The following is a 23,137-nucleotide window of genomic DNA, read 5'->3' as shown; positions in this document are numbered from 1 at the left end:
CTTGACAATGTGCCAAGTTTCAAATTTTTACATTCAGCGGTTTCCGAGAAATAATTTTTAAATTATTTGCTTTCAATCCAAGATGGCTGCCATACCACGTGACCTATGATGTCACAATTATAAATACATTCTGCATGGGTGTCACTCCTATCCTGAAAGTTTTGTCTCAATCGGACAAATGGTTGCCGAGAAAAACGAGGTTTACCCCGGACGTACGGACGGACAACCCAAAAACACAAGTTTACATCTCACCTGGCAACTACGCTACCAATGCTGAAATTTTTTCCTTAAACAGGCAGAGCAATATGGCCGCGTTACACAGTTGTGCCAGATTATAACAAAACAAAAATATAGGAGTAATATTTGGATTTCCTTTAATAAAGTCGTACAGCAATGATTTGCAACCATAAATCAAACTCCAATAAAACAAACTCCAACCAATAATTAATTCAACTCGTTTGAGCTGTGTAAACCAAACTTCAAAAATGCAACATTTCTAACCAAGTCCTGGGACATTCAAGTACGGCCACGACCACCTGAACTTTCCGTTTGATTCCCGGAAAAACGGACTCCTACCACAAGCCATCATCCCGGTGCTTTGGAAAGAAGGCTTCTTCAATCCGAGCACTTCCCAGACCCGATCACTTAAACGGAATCTTCGTGGGTAGATACAAAACAGATTGTGTGGAGCAAAACGTAATTCTGTCGAATATGCACCAATACCTGCACTTCTGCAATCAGCAAAATAACTCAAATAGCAGTAAAAGCTACAAAAAATACAAACAGAATATATGAAAATCCACGCAAGATTGCCATCAGGTGCAGTGTAACCATGAGACCAATAAAATAAGATAAACAATGTTGCAATGCGGAACTCAACTCACGTACAAACCCTTTGTTCCTCTAAATATGTAATAGACTCCCAGGTAGGTGAATGACACGTTAAAGGTAGGCATGTTGAACAAAGCGATTCTAATTCTGAGTGAAGGTTTGAAGCCATCTCCAACTAGATGGTATTCATTGAATACTTACCCTGCGCAGTCAACTTGGTGTGAGCCAACTCTTCTGTTTTTGAACGTTTTTTTCTTTGTTCCAATATGGCTGCCAGAACACGTCAGCGATGACATCATAAATTTATATTCTCTAAATACTTGTTGCATAGATCATGCTCAATAAATTTCAAACGGATCAGACGAAGCGTTGTCCCTGTCGAATTTTACGACGTCATAATTATGGCACCAATGACGTCATCGTTAACACCAATTCCCCATAATTATGGAGTTATTTACAATGAGCCATGTTTCAATTTCCAGAGCATATATAGAGGTGCAACGTTTTTCGGTTTTTCCGATATGGCACCTGTAACACATGACCTACGACGTCATTATTATCAATAAAATATTCTAAAGGAGGCGCTCCTATGGTGAAAATTTCGTGTCCATCAGACCAACAGTTGCTGAGAAAAAAGTAATAATGATTGGATGGATGTGTTGTATTTGTCGAATTATGGCGTCATAATGAAGGCACCGATGATATCATCATTAACATATCTTATTCCCCATGGGGAGTCAGTGACAATGAACCAGGTCTCAATTATTTTCATGGAGTGGTTTCAGATATAGAGGTGCGAAGTTTTTCCAAGATGGCGCCTGTACCACGTGAGCTATGACGTCATAATAATCATTGAAATATTCTACAGGAGGCCCTCCTATGGTGAACATTTCATGTCAATCGGACCAAGAATTGCAAAAAAAAAAAATTCATACTGATCGAATCAAGTGTTGTACTTGTCAAATTATGACGTCATAATTAAAGTACTGATGACATCATCATTAACATACCTCATTCCCCACGCGGAGGGCTTGACAATGAGCCATGTTTCAGCTTTTTCCATGGAGTGGTTTCGGAGATGAGGTGCACCCTTTTTTTCGATTTTTCCAAGATGGCGCCTGTACCACGTGACATGGTCATAATTATCATTTTAAAACTTCCACAGGAGCCACTCATATTCTGAAAATTTAGTGCCAATCGGACTAACAGTTGCAGAGGAACTTTTTTTTTCATACTGATCAGGTCAAGTGTTGTACTTGTCGAATTATGACGTCATAATTAAGGCACCGATAACATCATCATCATCATCAACATATCTAATTCCCCATGGTGAGTACTTGACAATGAGCCACGTTTCCATTTTTTCCATTGAGCGGTTTGGGAGATAGAGGTGTAACTTTTTTCCAAGATGGCGCCTGTACCACGTGACCTATGACGTCATAATATTCACTAAAATATTATACAGGAGGCGGCCCTCCTATGGTCAAAATTTCATGTCAATCGAACCAACGGTTGCTGAGAAAATGAATTTTTAAAATGCAGACACGGCACACACTTTACTGAAATGCAGACACGTACGTACGTAACTGAATGCTTAACCCCGTTTTCGCTTCGCGAGTGCAAGGTAAAAAGGAACTCAAGATCAAAAACGGCAACTGTCTGCATTTACGAAGTAAAGATGGTGACCGGACTATTCAAACCTTTACAACAGAAAACTGTCCGATGGAAGTACTGGCTCAAGGCAATACTCACAAGTGCAAAGAAAACGTATGACCGGTTTTATACACTGTTAAATATACCACGTACGTTTCACTAAAGTGCAACTTCTTCCAAGAACCGTCTTGTAAAGCGTGCAGGTTTGTCTGCGCTACATTCTAAAACACTGCAATCACTCTTGGAAACCCCCAAAAAGCGATGAACCGCGCCACGGATTATATTGCACGTAAATGTGGTCTTTTGAAGAAATCACCTGGAGGCATTTGTAATATGACTGGGGGAGATAAAATAAAATGTGCAGCACACTTCGAGACTTGAAGGCAACCAGAAAACGACTTCACTTGGTCGCATTAATCATTTGCCTCTGCCACAACGGTGAAGCGTAGTGCAAAACGGAGTTTCAACACCGCCGTCGAGCCACCTCTGCAGACAAAACACGAGCCGACTCCAATTTTCTCTGGCATCCGTTTCCTCTCGTCACCCTACCTCCACCGGTGGAGGTTGTCCTGAACTCCACCCCAAGCATTCTCATGTCCAAAGGCGTCGCTGGATGGACCAATCTATCTGTGTAACACGTGCTGATGCCTCCATTTTGGGCGGTGCCCTCCTCAAAGCTGTAACTGCCAAATGTGAAATAAAAAGGGACAATGGCACATTAAGAAGTTCAGTGACCAGCAGTATACGTGGGACCATTTGTTGAGGAGATATCAGGTGGGACTTGCTGGCTGGACTTGCCTTGACCACTCGACTTGGGGTTTGCTCTGAGGTTTCCGTCCATCTGAAGTGTGCAAGAAAGATTGTTGCACTTACACAAAGGAATGAAAGCACAATCGTGGTTAAAGAACAAACAAAAAAGCTCGAGCAAAGTTCATGGCAGACTATCGCTAATCCACATATTTCCCACCTAAGGCAAAGTTGAAAGATGACAAAAAGTTCCACCACAATTGACCCAATATCAAATTTTGAGTTACATTTTTTTCCCCATTTATGACCCATCTCACCAAAAGCCCCCACCCCTGTGGCATGAACTGGGGGTAAAACAAAAAAAACCGTTACATATTTAATGCATCCCCCAACATTCATTGCAAGTACAAATTTCATTTTAAAACGTGCCCGTAATTGCATTTTTTGGCATTTGATATTTTGACCCCACCCCAAAGGGCGGGGCAAAAGTTATACCTTCTAACCATGTGGTGATCACAACCAAGTTTGAATTTCTTCACAATTGTTTCGGTGGAAATAGTGTGAAAAAGTGTGACGGACGGACAGACAGACGATTGCAATATCCTCCCCAACCACCCCCATCACCCTCCCCCCCCCCCCGTTTTTTTTTTTCTTCAAAAGGCATGGGGATAAAAATTGAGTGTCTATGCATTATTTATTTGCCAAATGAAGATTATGCTCTCAGAACATATCTTAATTTGGTAAATAAATAATGAAGATATACTCCAAACATTCCACATCTTTCTGTCAAGAAATATATCATACTCGTACAAAGCCCGTCAAAAATTGACAGGTTGGAACAGTTTATTTGACGGTGCAGCTGCATGAGCGTGCCAAAGTCTGAAGCCTGGGCCTAGTGCTAGGTGCGCTAATATCTTCTTTATCTATTAGACATCATTCAGATGTAAATGGACACTCGGTTTACTCTGTGCACGTTGCACATCATGTGCAGCGAATGTCACCTCCCTGCGCATTGTGTTAATTGCGATAAATAAATAAAAACCGCTTCTGTACACCAACCTTGAGGCTCGGTTTGCAAGCCACCATCTCCAATTCCAATATAAGAGACATAATTATTCTTATTTTGGGTCTTCAGAGTCCTCAGGGTCTTTTGGGTCCTCTGGGTCATTTGGGTATTTTGGGTGATCAGGGTCTTTTGCGTCCTTGGGATCTTTTGGTTCCTCTGGGTCTTTTGGGTCATTTGAGTCTTTTGGATCCTCTGGATCTTTGCGGTCCTTTGGTATTTTTGGTCATCTGGGTCTTTGGGGTATTTTGGGTTTTAGGGGTAATTTGGGTCTTTGGGGTCCTCAGGGTCTTTAAGGGCCTTTGGGGTCTTTTTGGTGTTTTGGATTGTTTGGGTGTGGGGTTGTTAAGTATCTTTGGGGTATGTTGGGTCTTCTGGGTTTTTTGGGTCTTTGGTGCATTTTGAGTCTTTTTTTTTTTGTTCAGTCTTTTCTTTTATTTTCGGTCTTTTGGGTCTTTGAGGTATTTAAAGGGTCTTTTTAGTCTTCAGGGTCTTTTGAGTCTTCTAGGTATTTGAGGCTCTTTTGGATCTTTAGGGTCTTTTCAGGTCTTTGGGGTATTTTGGGTGTTTGGGGTGTTTGGGGTTCATTGGGTCTTCTGGGTACTCTGGGTCTTTGGAGTCTTTTAGGTCTTCAGAGTCCTTGGGCTCTTCTGGGTCCTTGGGGTATTTTGTGTCCTCCGAGTCGTTTAGATCTTCGGGGTCGTTTGGGTCTTTTTGGTCTTCTGGGTCCTTGGAGTCTTTTAGATCTTTTAACTGGTGGACACACAGTGGTGTTCAAATATTGCCCATTAAAACCCCCACTCAATCCCTCCGAAAGCACTACTCAAAGCCTTTAAAAGTTACCCTTATGAAGGGGGACAGACATCACACAAACACACATTCTGTTTTATATGGTAGATGGAATGTTTGGGTTTGCACGAAACTGATGCAATAGATAGATCCGTATGGAGGAAGGTCATCATTCCACCAACCCCCTGAAGCAAGCGGGAAAATGGTTGGTTGATGATGACGACGGCATTGTTGACATGAAGATAGGCTCTCGTGCAAAAACTCGGCAAGTAAAAATAAATTTGCATCAGAACTAATTAATGTCCACGATCCGAGAGTGCATTCACATTTTTTGAATTTAACAAAATCCAGATTAACAATCATTTTATGCCGAGTGTTCTCATCAAGGGTAGGGGGTAGAGGTAGGGCACCGTTGGTGTATGGAGAGCAAATTATGGCTTTGTGTTGAGCAAATATGTATTTTTACAGAATAATCAGGAAAGATTATTTTCACCATTTCAATAAAAATATACAATTGCTGCAAACGATTTTGGACAGTTTGCATTGAGAGAAATTCCTTGTTCCACAAAAACAAAACTCAAGATGGGAAATGCTGTAGCCGCACCTTCTCAATGAGGTTTGACTCCTTGTTTACCAGCTCGGTTAATTTCTGCAGGTTGGCGTCCATCTGCTCTCTCTCTGGCCTTGATCCTCCTGCAAGCAATTACCCAAGCACGCCATTTTAATTGTCAGCCAAGCATTCCACACCGAGTAGAACTCGGAAACGACTACAGTAACGTTTCCATTTGAATGTTTTCCAAGCGTGGCATGTGTACATGCCGATTCAAAGATACGCATAAACGTCGCTGTCAAAGGCTCGCTTGTATGAATGAATGATCGTTTTAAGGCCATTTTTCCCCGCTAGGGCGGGGGTTAGCCCTGCGGGCCCCATGACAATCATGGTTCCCTGTTTGAGGCAATATTTTTATGGCCGGATGCCCTTCCTGACGCCAACTTGTATAATCGCTGAATAGAAGAAACACCTTTAGAGGCCATTTTTCCCCGCAGAGCAGGGGTTGGCCTTTTTTGGGCACCGTGGTCCCCTTTTGGAAGCAATGTTTTATGGCCGGATGCCCTTCCTGCCGCCAACCCTGTTAGTCGCCTCTTGCGACACACAGGGAATTACCAGTGAGCTGGTACTCAATTTGCTGACCTCGGAAGGATGACAGGCTGAGTCAACCCCCCTGGCGCTAATTCAACGATCGACCAGGATTCAAACCCAGGATCCTAGGATCCCAAACCAGCACCCTAACCGCTAAGCCAACACCAGGCTTGTGTATAATCACTAAATGATGGAGATTATATCGATTAGCAACAAAAAAAAATAAAGCATTACAAAACTCGAAAGCATCTATAAATGCTTTGTACTTGAACAAATAAAACTTGACGAAAACGTCAGTTTAAAAAATATTGTACATTTAATTAATTTGTGTTCTCCAAATTATCATAATAAAGGTTTGTTGAAGATTTGATGACAAAAAAACAAAAAAAAAAAACTCAATTGGTAAAAAAAGAAAAAGAAGTAATGGTCTGGACAAAAACACTTGAACTCAGATGGTAAATCAATAAATAAACAAGGAAGCGATGATGGGAAAAAACAAAAACAAACAAAAAAACAGCCAGCTTGCACTTGCCGCCCTGAAGACGGGCTGATAAGGCTTATTTGTACTTACTGTGACTATGCCCTTTTGATGCAATTATCACTGTCCATTCCATTTTCTCATAATAAAGGATAGCAGAAGATTTCACGTCAAAAGCTCACATGGTAAAAACCTTATGACCGAGACCGAGACCGAGACAGACACTGCAAAACCCCGTATCTGGGCGGGGGGACGGCCTAATACCATACAAAATTAAAATAGGTGAATTATTTCAAAAATATTAGGATAATGAGCACTACAGCTGCAACAATCAAAGGCTGGGGAGATGAATCCTACGGCAGAGGTAAGGCTTATAGGTTTCATGATCACGATACAGCAAGCTTCTCACTTTGCAATTTGAATTTTTTAAAAATCATAGGCCTGGTATGGCTCAACCAGTTCAAAATAGTTCTATAGAGGAGATCAGAATATGCAGCCAAATGACGAAATAAACTTAAGAATAGTTGTACAAGCTACACCAGATGTAAAACCACCAAACGATACAGCTTGTCTTGTTGCTTCACCTCCATGATATGATGCGCCAGTCTCCAACAACACCATTAGAGAAGGTTAGCACAGTCATGAAGGAATCGGCTTTTTTGGAAGGTGTTCATCCTCATTTCAGGTATCAAAAGTACAACTAATATTACAAAATGTGTCAATTAAAATGACATTAATCTCATCGGCAAACAAGTAAATAAATACACCAACCACTCAAAAACCCTTCGATTGTAATCTTACCTTCTGCAGACTGAGCAGGGAAGCAGTAATTGAGCATGCGACTACAATGCTGGCACAGATTCGGCAAGGCCTTCAGATGCAGTTGCAGGGTACGACCCAGCAACGGCGCACGCAGCAATGGAGCAAGGTGAGCAAATACCACGGCGTCCAGGGTGCTAGGTCTGCATCGCACGAGAGCAGCCATGGGTCGAACGAGTGCGCAGACGCCAGGCAACGCAAAGCAAACGACACCCCAATGATTCACCCAACTCAAGAAGGCACGTTGATCGAGAAACATGGCGTTTCGCTTTATTCACTTGAAACTGCAAGTGCACTTTATTAATAAAACTGGATACTAGAATGACAAGATGCAATACTTTATTAATGCAATACTTCACAAGATGGCTGCCAAACCACGTGACCTACAACATCATCATTTTCAAACTATATACAGCAATGGTGTTGGATGATATTTGTAAAATTTCGCATCAATAGGGTAAGCAGTTTCAGAGATATAATTATTTGATATTTTCCTTTAATCCAATATGGATGCCACACCATGTGACCAATGATGTTTTCATGATCATCTTTTAATCGACATGCCTTGTCAATGACACACGTAAAGTTTCGAGTCAATCGATTTGATGGTTTGAGAGAAGATGTTTTTAAAAGGTTTTAGGTTAAATCCAATATGGCTGCCAAACCATGTGACCTACGATGTCATAAATTTAATATTTCAATACAAATGGTTCATAGATCATGTGCATTAAATTTTAGATTTTTAGGATAAGGAATTCGATTAAAGCATTGTTGGCTGGTATTCCACTTTACCTATGATATCATTATCATGCTTTTGTACCCCATTGGGAGTATCTGACAATGTGCCGAGTTTCAATTTTTTCCATTCAGCGGTTTTCAAGAAATATTTTTTAATTATTTGCGTTTAACCCAAGATGGCTGCCATACGATGTGACCTATGACCTCACAATTATAAAAACATTCTGCATGGGTGTCACTCCTACCCTGAAAATTTTGTCTCAATCGGACATGTGGTTGCTGAGAAAAACGAGGTTTAACCCATACGGACTGACGGACAACCCGAAAAGATAATGCTTCCGGCCACCTTCGGGGGCGGAGGTATAAAAAGGCAAAAGGCTCACATTTACTTTTGATAACCTTCTGGGTATTCCGTCCTTCCTTCACCATAAATAGTTTTCTTTTGTGCAATTACTGCTTTGACTATTAGATATAGAGATATGTCAGTTTTTCTTAGCAGGAGAAATGTTTAAAACTTACAAATTGCCAAAGAAGTAGTCTTGCTTTCCGAGCTGGTGTGACAGGAGGTTCATGCACTCCCTGGCATTGCGATAAATCTGCAAACAAATGGAACATTCTTATCTTCAATGGTTTCGCTTCACAGACTGCAGAGTTGAAGACAGAGAGCAATTGCGTGGTGTTGGAAAAGTGCTGAGAGACTACAAAGAGGGTTGGAAGAAAACATGATGAAGAGGAGCCCAGAGGCATGGATGGCATATGAGGGGTAGGCAAAGCTCCACCCATATGCACACGCTACAGAATTATTGCAATAAATACCAACTGGCATAAAAAACTGGTACCTGCAGTCAGACAAATTTTGGCAGCATTTATTTATGCAAAGAATTTTTTTTTTCTATTATCCCCACGCTTTTTAAAGAAAAGAAAGGGTGGGGTTTATTGTAATCGCCTGAGGCTGGCAATCTGTTTGTCCGTCCGTCACACTATCTCCTTCAAAACGGTTGTGCAGAAATTCACCAAACTTGGTAGTTAAAATCACCCACCACATGGCAAGAAGGTGCGAGACCAGTATCATTTTCAGCTCCACCCCCGAGGGCCCTGGGGAACGGTCAAAAACCAAAAAATGCAATTCCAGATATTTTTTCATGAAACTTTGTATATGCAACCAACATTGGGGGGGGGCGAATTAAATATGTAAAGATTGTTGGGATTTGACCCTCCGGTTTAAGTCCCAGGGTGGGTGCTTAGGATCACAGGGGTCAAAATAGAAGATTTTTTAAACACAAAATGTGATATTGGGTCATTTCTGGTGGAACTTTTTTTCCATCTTTCAACTGTGCTTTCGTTGGGAAGCGTGGGGATTTGCAATGGCACTTCATTGACTTCACTCGAGTTAGATTGACATTTGTATGTTCTGGGAGGAGAACGGGAAGACCAAAACTGAGGTTGAAGGAAGTGATGGAGAGGGACATGAGAGTGGTGGGGGTGCAGAGAGAGGATGCTCAGGATCAAGGGGTGTGGAGAGGAAGAACTCACGTGGCCGACCCCACAAGGTGGTGGGAATATTTGGGGCCATGAAAGTAGCAGTAATAATAGTAGTGTTCCCTCCTGAAACAAACTACAGACTTAGCATGTGATTGCAAAATGGCTCAGAGTGGAAATGTATCACGACGCTTCAGATAAGAACAAAATAACATCAATAAATAAAAAATATGTATTCATATTTAGAATCATATTTACCGTGGTCAATTGAAAACTGAAGCTCACAAAGGTCAATTATTTAGATGAACTTCCTTCATCTCAGATACATCAAAAATTCATCAAATATTAACATGTGTCCAATTTCAGAGCAAACTAGAACGACACTCTTCAACGTCAATCGATATGCGTCCGCCCACATTATTGCATACCTGTACCAAGTTTGATTTAAATCCCTTCAGCTATTTTCAAGTACCACATTTTTACCTGACATAATCCCTCTGATGCCAAAATCTAAAAAGTTCAACTTTGCATCATAATATATACTTATGTACCAAGTTTGGTCAAAATCCCATCACTGGTTCACAAGTTAGCGCAGCAACAGAATTTGTACCTAACGTGACCTCTGACCTTTGACCTCAATCTAATCCGTTTATCTTTAAATCATTATACATACTTCTACCAAGTTTTACTTGGTTCCCTTCAGCCGTTCTCAAGTTATCACGGTAACGAAAACCTATTACAGACTCTGACCTTTGACCTCTTGATGCCAAAATCTGATCAGTTCATAATACATACTTACATCCACGCAAAAATTTTTCCTGATGGGACCTATGACTTTTGACCCTATAATAGAATCAGTTCATCTTTGTATCATTATACAAACTCGTACCAAGTTTGTCTTGCATCCCTTCCGCCGTTCTTAACTTAATGTGGTAACGAAAACCTATCACGGACGGACGCATAACGCAAAAACAATGACTCCGGTGACTTCGTCGGCGAAGGCATTAAAAGTAAACAAATTTCATCGTTTTGAATGAACAGTTTTTTTACTTTTGGAATTACGATTACATAGCTTTTATGTTGACTAATAGTAATACAGTATTTCCATTTATCAACTTCCCATGTGTACTGAGTAGTGGACTGTCCAGTACTCATTCCAAAAGATCATCAAATCATTCCTTCCCTTCTCCTTCCCTGACTAAACTCCATTTCATATCCCTTCTTCACTCTCGAAGTGGAAGCCATGGTTGGGAGCTATTTTAGGGCGTTCTTCCAAGTGGTTTCCAAACTTTTTCTCTGGATTTGGGAAACTCCACTCTAAGGTTTCCAAAATGAAAGTTTAAAATATAAACAAGTAGAAAACAACCACCACATTGCTGCATTTTCTTTTATAATAAACATTATGCTCACCTTCCCCATACTACCCCCCCCCCCCCCGCACCCCACTCTTCCACCCTCCCCCGCCCACCTCATCCGACACATCGTTCTCCTTCTTAAACTCTAGGAAATGCACTGTTCCTGTGAATTTACCTTTTTATTTCAAACCAATATATTTGAAAACAAAAAGGTTTTGCTTTCATGGCAAGATGGCAGGTACAAATACGAGCCAATAGCACGTGGAGACATCTCATGGCTGGTTCCAAGTTACAAAAGAACCAGTAAGCACAAAGATAGAACAATAAGCAGATATTTGTTTAATGCAAAAATATTTACCTACCTGGGCTTCTGTCTCTTTAATCGTAATGAAAGGTAAGCGCCCTACGCTGAACTCCAGCCTGCTGATAACCTTTCGCCGATTCAGATATGGCAAGATTAGGCTGTAAGGGAAGCCCATAGTGGCTCCGTACCAGGGCCGAATGAGTTCCACATAGTTTTGAGGATCCACCCAGAAGGTGTGAAGCTGCAAAAGCAATTAGAAAAAACCAAAATAAGGGGGGAGGGGTAGCAGTGAGGAAAGGGGACGGTGGCGTGGAAGGCGGACGGCGGTGGCGGTGTCGTGGAGGGGGGATGGGGGAGGGGCGGTGGTGGCATGGAGGAGGGGGCAGCGGCGGTGTGGAGGGGGGGGGGGAAGACGGCGGTGGTGTGTAGGGGGGGATGACGGCAGTGGTGTGGAGGGGGGATGACGGCGGTGGTGTGGAGGGGGGATGACGGCGGTGGTGTAGAGGGCGGACGGCGGTGTCAGCATGGAGGGACACCAGCGGCGGCAGGCATGGAGGAGGAGGGGAGCGGTGGCGGCAGGCGTGGAGGGGGGACGGCGGCGGCAGGCGTGGAGGGGGGACGGATGCAGAAGGCGTGAAGGGGGAAAGGCGGCGGCAGGTGAGGAGGGGGGACGGCGGCGGCAGGCGTGGAGGGGGGACGGCGGCGGCAGGCGTGGAGGGGGGACGGCGGCGGCAGGCGTGGAGGGGGGACGGCGGCGGCAGGCGTGGAGGGGGGACGGCGGCGGCAGGCGTGGAGGGGGGACGGCTGCAGAAGGCGTGGAGGGGGAAAGGCGGCGGCAGGCGAGGAGGGGGGACGGCGGCGGCAGGCGTGGAGGGGGGACGGCGGCGGCAGGCGTGGAGGGGGGACGGCGGCGGCAGGTGTGGAGGGGGGACGGCTGCAGAAGGCGTGAAGGGGGAAAGGCGGCGGCAGGCGAGGAGGGGGGACGGCGGCGGCAGGCGAGGAGGGGGGACGGCGGCGGCAGGCGTGGAGGGGGGACGGCGGCGGCAGGCGTGGAGGGGGACGGCGGCGGCAGGCGTGGAGGGGGGACGGCGGCGGCAGGCGTGGAGGGGGGATGGCGGCGGCAGGCGCGGAGGGGGGACGGCGGCGGCAGGCGTGGAGAGGGACGGCAGCGGCAGGCATGGAGGAGGGACGGCAGCAGCAGGCATGGAGGAGGGATGGCGGGGGGTGTAGAAGGGGGACAACAGAAGAAGGGGGACAACAGCAGCAGCGTTTAAGGAGGACAGGCTGTGTGCAAGTAGGACAGTAGTGGCGAGGCGGGGGTGGGGGTTGGGTGGCGTGGAAGGGAGAGGTGGGTGGCGTGGAAGGGGGAGGCGGGTGGTGTGGAAGGGGGTGGTGGGTGGCATGGAAGGGGAAGCGTGTGGTGTAGAAGAGGGAACGGGTGGCGTAGAAGAGGGAGCGGGTGGCGTAGAAGGGGAGGCTGTGTATAAAGGGGACAGCGGCACATAAAAATAATAACGCTGTTTATGGTCATGCTAATTTATGGACAACATCCTCACCAACGCAGGCAATAGCATTTGCTCAATTAGAGCAGAGAAAGCCACCACATCAGCTTCTTGCTTGGCCAAGAGATGGCTGTCAGGTTTGTAGCCCTAATCACAGCAGACAACACAAGCAACTCATGAGAAAGCAAAACACTGCAATAATGAGGTAAATTTAACGATAGGAAAAGTTCAAACTTTGCTAATAATCTCAAAAAGCTCCAAGTGGAGAGAAGAAACCTCAATGGCAATAATATAGTCCAGACCGAGCATTTCCAGATCAAACCAGCACAGAAAGTCCAATTGTATTTTCTAAGGATACAAAACACCAACTGTGAACACAGACAGGGCCTGCCAGCACTCTTTGCGTCAACCGTGGCTTTGGCAAATAAATCACATCTCTATACTAACTCCGATTCAATGTGCCCCATACTTTCCTATCCTTCTCCAGCATAGGAGAGCATTGCCCAACAGCTGCTTTCCAGCATTCCAAGCCTAGCACCAACACAGTAGTAGAATCTGTACTCAAGAAACCTGGTAAATAGCCAGTGAGGCCGAGCCAACAGCCTCCTCAGGTGTAAACCCCACGCATTCCACTTTGTAAGCAAGGGATTACACATGCTTTGCACACACAATGCTTTCTCCTAGTGTCTAAAATAAGCAGCACAGTATAGTTAAGGTCATGGCGAACTTTATTCCTCAAATCTTACTTTGGTGAATGCAGGTACACATCATTACAGTGTGGTATACAGTTTCAGGCTTTTCACGAAAAGTAATTTCAAATATAATTTCACTAAAAACCCGCTTTTATTTTATTTACCAGGTACAGAAATATGTTTTGTTTCAGCAAAGATTCTTCTGTGCTTTGTTGACAACAGACATTTGCGTGCTTGTTGGCAGACGCTGGTCGACAAAGAGTGTTTAAGGATAAAGTGAGGGTTATCCTCGAGTTGTTCGCGACAGATCCCACGGTACGTTTAATGAAAAGTAGGTGAATTATCGCCGGCACACTGAAATCACCTTCAGTCTAATGTCAGTCCGCACCAGCACGTTCAAGAAACGCTTAGGCAAAAAACTTTCCCCAACCGATCTCACAATCTAGTCTCTCGTGATATCGACACAACTGGCTGCACCTGTTACTATTATGCCTCCCGGTTATTTAATTTGCCAGAAACAGCAATTAACTAGAACGGCACTCAGTAGAGAGCATACCTCCGCCTGGTTGGCCACATCACTCGATGGTGAAGAATCACTTTAAAAATTCTACCAGCTGGATCCGGATCCGGATCTTCAGCAAAATGGAATTGATCCTTCCGTGTCACACACACAACCTGTCCGACAAGTTTTGTCCAAATCCATGCATAACTTTTTGAGATATCCCGCTATGTATCGTTTTTGGCCTGATCTTCCAATGGTGAAGAATCACTTAAGGAAAATTAAATAATTCTCATATCCGAATCGATATTCAGATCTTCACCAAAATCGAATCGAATCGTCCTTGTCAGACACCCAACCGGTCCACCAAGTTTCGTCCAAATCCGTCCACAACTTTGAGATATTTTGTTCACAAACAGACAGACAGGGGTGAAAACATAACCTCCATCCACCTTTGTTGGCAGAGGTAATAAAGCCTCTTGTTCTTCAAACTCACCAATAAAGGTTTTACATTCAAACAATTTCATGGTTTTGAAAGTTATCTCCAGGTTAAGTGAATAGTAACCCAAACGATTATTATATAGAAGTCTGATATCGATTTCATACGATTTGACCTTCGACATGAAACTGAACATTCACATTTTGTTACAGTCACACATCCGTAATGCAGGCTCAGCGAATCGGCAAACATGGACAATCACAACTTGCTTTGGTGCAATGTGGCCAAGATTGAGAGCCTTCATTTTTGAACACCGCTCCTTTCCTATTCCATATCCAGATGCTGCATGACATCACCGCTCGACGTCACCGGTGATGAAGCCTGCTGAAAGGGAGTACTCAGTTTTCACTCCGGTTTCTTTCTTGTTCGTTTGTCCAGCCGATAACTCAGCCATCCTTTGAGCTAGGAAGCTGAAACTTTGGCACAATAGTGAGCAAATGCTTTGGCAAAAATGGTATTTTTTGTTTTCTTATTAATCAATTAATTGATTTATAACTTAATTATGATCGATTAAATACTTATTTATTTCCTTTCTCATCTGGGCAATATCTCAGGCACATTTTGAGTTAGGAAGCTGATATTCGGACATGACAATGACCAAGTTATTTGGCTGTCAAGGCTATTTTTGATTTATTGATTAATTAATTAGTCGATTATTTAATTATTCGATGAAAGACTTAATTTTTTTAAAGTTAGATTTGGATAAAACAGTGGTGGTTTAGGTATTGTATGAGCCAATTGATTAATAATTTAATTACTTTGCGATTATTAATTTTAATTATGCAATTAATCAATCAATTATTGTACACCTCTCCCTCTTAATACCGTCTCTATGTGCTGCACGGCGGTATCGCCGGGCGCCCTGGCAATGCCGCGCACTGGAGGTTGTTATTTATTGATTTGGCATTGGGGTGGTGTACTTTGAATGCATCTGTATTTGTTATTTTTTCTTTTTCTATCTAGATTTTAGGAGTGATCTCGATTTCAGTTTGCTAACCAACAACAATCATAAGAGAACAAATCATAGAACATACCATTCTCCGCAGAAAACGTATAATCTCCATTGGCTTTGAAAGGACATCATCACCACATCTAAATGTAGGAAGAGCACCTGTAGAGGAAAAACAAGAGGCACAGTTGGCAAAGAATGGCAAAACATTTTTTATAAACCTCCAATGCAAGGATTAATTGCAAATTGAACTTTAAACATACGTGTAGGCATGTTCCATGGATGGCAACATTGGCGCAGCTTCAGGGGAGCTCTTGCAATACTGGCATAGCTCTGCGGATTTTTGCATTTAAAGAGAGGTTTGAAGTCAGGTGCTTGGCGAAATATGCATCCGATGTCTTAACAAAGCAATTGAGTTAACTTGGAAAACTGCTTCAACATCAACACAATACTGAAAGAGCGTAGGTCATTTGTAAAGTAAAAGTATCTCGCTCCTCCCTGCACATGCACGATCCAGACCAATTTGGAGACAAAATACAGTAAAAACTGAAAAATTGTCTTCCTATTCATGTTCCGATCTGTGTTCAAAATAAAACATTCATTTTAAATAAGTTGTACCTCAATCATTAATTAATAGAATGGACAGACAGACTGGCAGGAATGAACCAAATGCTTAAAGTCACCTTTTTCTTTGCGTGCGCAGGGTAATAAGAGAACGATCCGTGCTGCCGGGTTGTACCATTCCTCTTAATACAAGCTAGCGGCGGCAGTGTGTGTGTATATATATATATATATATATATATATATATATATATATATATATATATATATATATATATATATATATATATATATATAGTCATCCCTCGCTATATCGCGGTTCACTTTTCGCGGATTCGGTACATCGCGGTTTTTTCTCGCTAGTATATGTAAAATTATATCGCGGATTTTTCGCTATATCACGGGATTTTGCGGTATAAATGTATTTTTATATACTATTATTTTAAATATTTTTGTGGTAAAATAAGCATTTTCTAGCCTAAAAAATTAAAAAACGTAAAGAAATAAGAAAAATACAGTATTTAAAACATATTACAAGAAATAAAATACTGTACATAGTGTACAGTAGAAGGGTAGACAAAGAGTCGTGCGTATGGAAAACGCCAGTACATTCATCATCGTCATCACCTTCATCGTCATCAGTACTGCACAGCTAATTCATCATCATCTTCATCACGCAAGTTGTAGTATTGAAGAGCCGGGGCTCTTGCTTGATACGGACGAAATGACGGGCAAGACACAAACTCGTCCGAGAAGATATTTATTCTCAAAACCAACTCGGGAACACTGAAAAGCCCATTTATCGGGCTGCATTATAAAGCACAACCAGAAACCGAAAGCCACGCCTCTCAAGCGTGGCGTGCTTCGGTGAATCGGTGGTCACGTGATCAACAGGTGTAGCTGATTATACCCGCAAAGCGCGGCACGCTTTAGCGGTCACGTGACCAGCCACTCTCGCGCCGGGAATCCCCGCCGGTGACGTCACCGGCTGGAGCAAGGAGATTCTGATGCTGGTCTTGCTTGGGGAACCCATGGGTAGCTACAGTATCTTCAATGGTGAGTACCCATTAGAATTTTATATGTTGTTAAAATTACGTATGTTTAAGAGTATAAAAAGTGTTTAAGAGTATAGGAAGTGTTTATAAGAGTATGGGAAAGGTTAATAAGAGTGTGGGGAGTTCATAATGCTTTAAAATATATATTAAAAAAAAATATATATATGGTCGCTACTTCGCGGATTTTCGTTTATCGCGGGGGGTTCTGGAACGTAACCCCCGCGATAAACGAGGGTTCACTGTATATATATTGTGTATATATATATATATATATATATATATATATATATATATATATATATATATATATATATATAAATATATAACTAGAACTGCCACTTTAAAACTGCTGGCAGTGATGACTGGGTACCTCCGTAATCCTGCCTTGATACAACCCCACTTTCATCTGACATGCGTGACAGATGACGTCCTCTTTATAAAACTGAATTCAGTATTGTATTTTAGATGTTTAGAAAAAAAATGAGGTATTTTGGGTCATCGGGGTCTTTTGGGTCTTTTTGGGCCCTCAGGGTCTATTGGGTCCTCTTGTTCTTCGTGGTATTTAAGGGTCTTTGGGGTATTTTTGAGTCTGGTGGTCTTAAAGGTTCTTCAAAGGTCTAATGGGTCTCAGCAGTCCAAAGGTACATTCCGATAGTACATAATTAATAGACATACGTAAATAATATATGGGGTGCCACTGAGTTCAAACAGTACATAATTAATAGGTATATTGAAAAGTCACAAGGCTAGAGAAGAAAATAATGTGGAGTTTCTTCTTATTCAAATAATAACTTCTGGCTGCCAGACCGTACGCCCAATCATGTTGAAATTTTAAACACATATTCCGCTTGACAACTGCTACATTACTTTGAAGTTTCACATCAATCCATGAAGCGGTTCAAGAGATAGCATTTAAAAAAAAATTGTTGTTCAATCCAATATGGCTGCCAAACCATGTGACCTAGGAATTATTCAAGGACACCATGATATCCCCAAGGCATGGGGAGCATATGTGTGAAGTTTGCACTCAATCTGTTCAGCCTTTCTGAAGGAGTGGCTTTTTGAAGGTTTATTCTTTAAAAAATCATAGCTCCAAAACCATGTGACTTATGAGGTCATGGTCACAGAACTTTTTGTTTGTCATGGGTATGCGATCATGCTTGTAAACTTTGGCCTTGATCTGTTCAGCCATTTCAGAGAAAAAGGGTTTTTAGTGGTTTAAAGGAAAAAAACAATATGGCGGCCAAACCACGTGACCGATGTCATAAAAAAAACATTTCTCAGCCGATTTTTTCTTCGATCATGCTCAAGACATTTCGTATTCATAGGATCAAGCGTTCTACTCGTCGAATTATGACATCATAATCGAAGCACCTATGACAATCATTAACATATGTTAGTCCCAATGGAGAGTTCTTTGCAAGGAACCAGTGCTCCAATTTTTTCCATTAAGCAGTTTTGGAGATATTTTGAGGGGCAAACTTTGAAGGTTTTGCTAAGATGGTGCCCATACCACATGACGTATGACTTCATAATTAACAGAAAAAAAAATTATACAAGTGGAGCCACTCCCATGGTGAAAATTTCGTGTTAAACCAACGGTTGCAGAGAACATTGGTTTTAAAGGTTTCCGACACCCAAAATCGTGGCAGAAGAATAATAAGAAGAAAAAGAAAAAGAATAGTCTGAACAGTAACAATAGGTTTTCTTCTGCCTTGTAGACAGAGGAAACCTAATAATAGCATAATATTAATGTTATTAATAATCTATATTATAAAAGGAGATGCGTCTGTCTGTCTGTTTGTTTGTCATGTTATAACTTGAGAACGGATTAACGGATTTCAATAAATCCAACTAAGGTGGATTCGGGTAACTCCCCGGAGTGTTTGTGATCCAAATATATATTTTTATTTTATTTTATGGGTACATGGACACGCGTGTCAAAACTGCAAATGCCAACACGTGACGTCGGTTATCCCGGCATGGAGAACAAGCAGGATCTCCCAGAATCCTTTTTTTTTTTTCTTCTCCCATAGATTAGCCATCGCAGCAAAGATTGGTATTTCCGTCAGCGAAGCGACGGGTCTTATATTCTCGTAAATACTCATATCTAATACTAGTAATATCTCACCCTCCACAAACGGAAAACAGTGTGGTGATGTCACACACGAAAATGGTATTATGTTTTTTTTCTATTTAAATCATATGTTTTTAAAAAGTAGCATTAAATTCGATACATATTCTTTATTTAAATGCATCATAATGTGTACACTTCAAAGAAAAATCTATCTTGGTCATTATGGCCCCTTCAAATTATGGGCCTGGCACCAAGGCGCCATTGGAGCAATTGTCAACCCAGCTCGAGACCAGGTGGGTATTCCCATCAATCATTCCTCACTCCTGTTTGTCAATCAATCAGAATCGACAGGATCACGATGACATGCCGGGGTTTCCGTGCATGACTCAATGGATAAAAACATACAACCGAGATCACTTGTACTTATAGTTTTACGTAATTATGAAAGCTCTAAACGTTCCCCGATATGTAGAACATGGATCTACTGGTATATGTATGACAATTGCAATATAATTGAAATTCAATGATTGTTTTTAAGACTGATTCTTTTCTATATTTGTGTATCAATCGCATCCCCAACTTTTAACTTTTTTGCAGATAAAATAGCGTAGTTAATACATAGGAAAATACGGTATAATTTTTATGGCGCAGCCCATTGGGCAATGTCATCTAGTGCAGCCTTTGTCTGTCCGTACGCCCCCACAAACGTACACCAATCAGAGCTGAGGACCTGGTCACATGGCAGGGGGACGTGTTTAGTAACCATTACAGTTGCATATTTTACTAAAAGGAAATATAACCTTCTGTGGAATGTTTTGGGGTCCCAGCATGTGTCGTAAGGTAAATAGGAGGTTTCAGAAATTCCTCAATACATTTATGATTACCTCCGCCACCAAAGGTGGATGGAGGTTATGTTTTCACCCCTGTCTGTCCATTTGTCCATCCATTTTTGAACAAAATATCTGAAAGTTGTGGACAGATTCAGACGAAATTTGGCAGTGATGTAGCGTATGTGACAAAGACAAAAAGATTCGATTTTGGTGAAGATCCGGATTCGGATCCGGCTACTAGAATTTAAGTGATTCTTCACCATTGGGAGATAGGGCCAAAAACAATACATAGCAAGATATCTCAAAAAGTTGTGGACGGATTTGGACGAAACTTGGTGGACCGGTTGAGTGTCTGACAAGGACGATTCGATTTTGGTGAAGATCTGAATATGGATTCGGATATGAGAATTATTTAATTTCCTCAGTGATTCTTCACCATTGGGAGATAGGGTCAAAAACGATACATAGCAGGATATCTCAAAAAGTTATGGATGGATTTGGACAAAACTTGGTGGACAGGTTGTGTGTGTGACAAGGAAGAATTGATTCAATTTTGGTGAAGATCCAGATCCAGCTAGTATAAATTTTTAAGTGATTCTTCACCATTGAGTGATATAGCCAACCAGGCGGAGGTATGCTCTCTACTGAGTGCCGTTCTAGTTTTGAAATGTCATCGACACGGACCTTGCTCCCAAATCCGGAAGTGAACAGATGATAACAGTTCGCTGGTTTGATAATATCTTAATACAACTGTGATTTAACATTATATTTTGATATATTAACACTATAGTATCAATTTGTAATTGGAATGATGAATGATGGTTTGGAATGAAAATATAGAGAATGTGCTGTCAATGCCTGACGCTCAACAGAAGGTGGCACAGGAATGTGGAGTTTATTGGTTCATCGTTTGCCATTCGCCGTTTTTTTACCCAAGTCATTCACGAACCGGCTGTCCATACCTGAAGTCAAAAATATTTAATACTTACATTATTTTATAACTGCTATCTCCACCCAGGTCGTACTATCCTCTTCAACTATAGTATCAAACCAGCCTGGCTACGTGGTTGTTAGACTATTGGTCTTGTTATGTCCTAGCATGGGTGTTGCCCGATGCTGTTCTGCTGGCATTTTGAACAAATAAAAATGAAAAATTTCTCTCATTTTTGTGGGGAGCCTGGTGTTGGCTTAGCGGTTAGGGTGCAGGCTTGGGATTCTAGGATCCTGAGCTTGAATCCTGGTCCATCGTTAAATTAACGCCAGGGGGGTTGACTCAGCCTGCCATCCTTCCGAGGTCGGCAAATTGAGTACCAGCTTGATGGGATGAACGATCCAGGGGTGTACCCCGATTTAGAATAGGTACACAGTATCCCTGCGCTTCGTAAGAAGCGACTAAGTATTGGCGCCAGGAAGGTCATCCGGCCATAACAAAAAAAAAAAAACATTGCCTTAAAAAGGCGCACAAGGCTAAAAATGGCCTTAAAACGATCATTCATTTTTTTCATTTTCTAATTTTTGTGGGGGGCCCAACACTTCCCTGTACCCACTAAGGAATGGGGTCGGGGATCACGTAATAGTATTACCTTTTACACAGGTGCAAAGGCTTAGGCACTATAGTATAGAGCGATTGAAAAAAAAAATACCCCCAAAAAATTACTTTTGTTTGGAAAATTTTCAAAAAATCTTTTTGCCATAAACACTCCCCAGCACTCACTGATGAACCTTTCAAAGTTTGAAGAAGATCCCTTCGACCATCTCTGAGCAAAATTGCGACACACACACACACACACACACACACACACACACACACACACACACACACACACACACACACACACACACACACACACACACACACACACACACACACACACACACACACACACACACACCTCAAAGTACAAGTATAAGTGAACGTGAAAAATGCAGAAATAATTTAGACACCTCAAAAATGCAGGATTGCCATTTTAACTATTACCCTGTAATTAAATGAAACTGACACGAACGTTCAATCAATGTTACAAATCCCAAACTGTACATACCGGACAAGGTTAAATACTAAAAATAATAAGCGCCAGAAATACGACGCTTGACAATTCCGTGAGTATCACAATTACCACCTGCACACGGATCGAGGTCACTGTGAACTGAACAGATGCAAATCAACTCACCAAGACAAGAAGGCAATCCATATCCGCCGATGGCAAGCCCCAATCATCACGCCAACAATACAACTCCATGCGAGCAGCCATGTTGCAAACACATCACCTGCAGATTCTTCTTCTTCGTAAACTACAACACACAATTTTAGAGTTTGTAAAACTCTTTACATCATAACACATCATATGAACCTGAGAAAGATATATTGCTGAAGAAAAAAAAAACATCAGCGGGAAAAGTGAGGAAACGATATCAGCTCCACAACCAAGGTTACACGACGCCACGTAAACACTGGCACCAATTACACCGTCGTGGATAGTGCAGAAGATTTAAATATGACTGACTAAGCCCACGTAAAAACGTGTTCAGATAAAATAAAAGACTGTAATGAATAAGTTTAAAAGCTAAATATTTTCATCCACGGCACCTGAATTAATTTGTATCTTTTGGCCACATTTTACATCATTCAAAATTATTACATAATACATATCGATTCACATTTAATTTAAATTTCCTGATGCGCAGTTGGTTAATTTTAGGTCAGGCTAATGTAATGACGTTCCTTGCAGAGACCAGAAATGGTGTGTGTGTGTGTGTGTGTGTGTGTGTGTGTGTGTGTGTGTGTGTGTGTGTGTGTGTGTGTGTGTGTGTGTGTGTGTGTGTGTGTCCGCACAAAATATGTACAATATGTCTCGCACAAGAGCTAAGTGTGATTTTCATCTTGTATCTGAGGACAGTTGCCTTGATGAGTTTTTGTATACGGTATATACAGTCGAGGCTCGTGTGAGATCTATAACACTGAGCAGGTCAAGACGTCGCAGACAGAACAGGCTGGTAAAACACGCATACATGGGGCGAAACTCCATTACTGTTTCATCCCCAGTTCCTTTGCTCCATTTCTGTTTCATCTCCAGTT

General features: G+C 42.1%; 1 protein-coding gene across 4 annotated transcripts; it reads right to left on the bottom strand.

The window, feature by feature from the left end:
- Positions 1-357: 357 nt before the first annotated feature.
- On the bottom strand, positions 358-22,350 carry MTX3 (metaxin 3). Of its 4 annotated transcripts, XR_013622631.1 has the most exons (12): positions 22,233-22,350; positions 15,802-15,871; positions 15,624-15,700; positions 12,954-13,046; positions 11,456-11,638; positions 8,779-8,855; positions 7,504-7,664; positions 5,688-5,776; positions 3,283-3,325; positions 2,801-3,167; positions 1,842-1,949; positions 358-1,101 (listed from the first exon to the last, which is right to left on the bottom strand). XR_013622631.1 is itself a non-coding variant. In XM_068108613.2 (10 exons), the coding sequence occupies exons 1-10, from the start codon at positions 22,311-22,313 to the stop codon at positions 3,076-3,078; spliced, it is 966 nt and encodes a 321-aa protein (XP_067964714.1). In that variant the 5' UTR covers positions 22,314-22,350; the 3' UTR covers positions 358-3,075. The 4 variants fall into 4 exon arrangements, 1 of the variants encoding a protein (XP_067964714.1); XR_010983436.2 differs by having other exon boundaries at positions 358-1,550; positions 1,842-3,167; XR_013622630.1 differs by having other exon boundaries at positions 1,842-3,167.
- Between the last annotated feature and the right edge of the window lie 787 nt (positions 22,351-23,137).

The sequence above is a fragment of the Myxine glutinosa genome, chromosome 2 (assembly GCF_964187855.1).
Source record: "Myxine glutinosa chromosome 2, kmMyxGlut1.1, whole genome shotgun sequence".
NCBI classification, from domain to species: Eukaryota; Metazoa; Chordata; class Myxini; order Myxiniformes; family Myxinidae; genus Myxine; species Myxine glutinosa.
The sequence above is the reverse complement of the archived record's forward strand: the minus strand, read 5'-3'. Positions and strand labels throughout refer to the sequence as shown.

Bases quoted from the DNA above. Each gene is read 5' to 3' on its own strand.
- MTX3 (XM_068108613.2), bottom strand. From the start codon at position 22,313: ATGGCTGCTCGCATGGAGTTGTATTGTTGGCGTGATGATTGGGGCTTG. The intron at 7,665-8,778 runs GTAAGTTTTAAA...CGTGCGATGCAG, and splicing joins GACTACTTCTTTGGCAATTT to ACCTAGCACCCTGGACGCCG. The intron at 3,326-5,687 runs GTGCGGCTACAG...TGCACACTTCAG, and splicing joins AGTCAAACCTCATTGAGAAG to ATGGACGGAAACCTCAGAGC.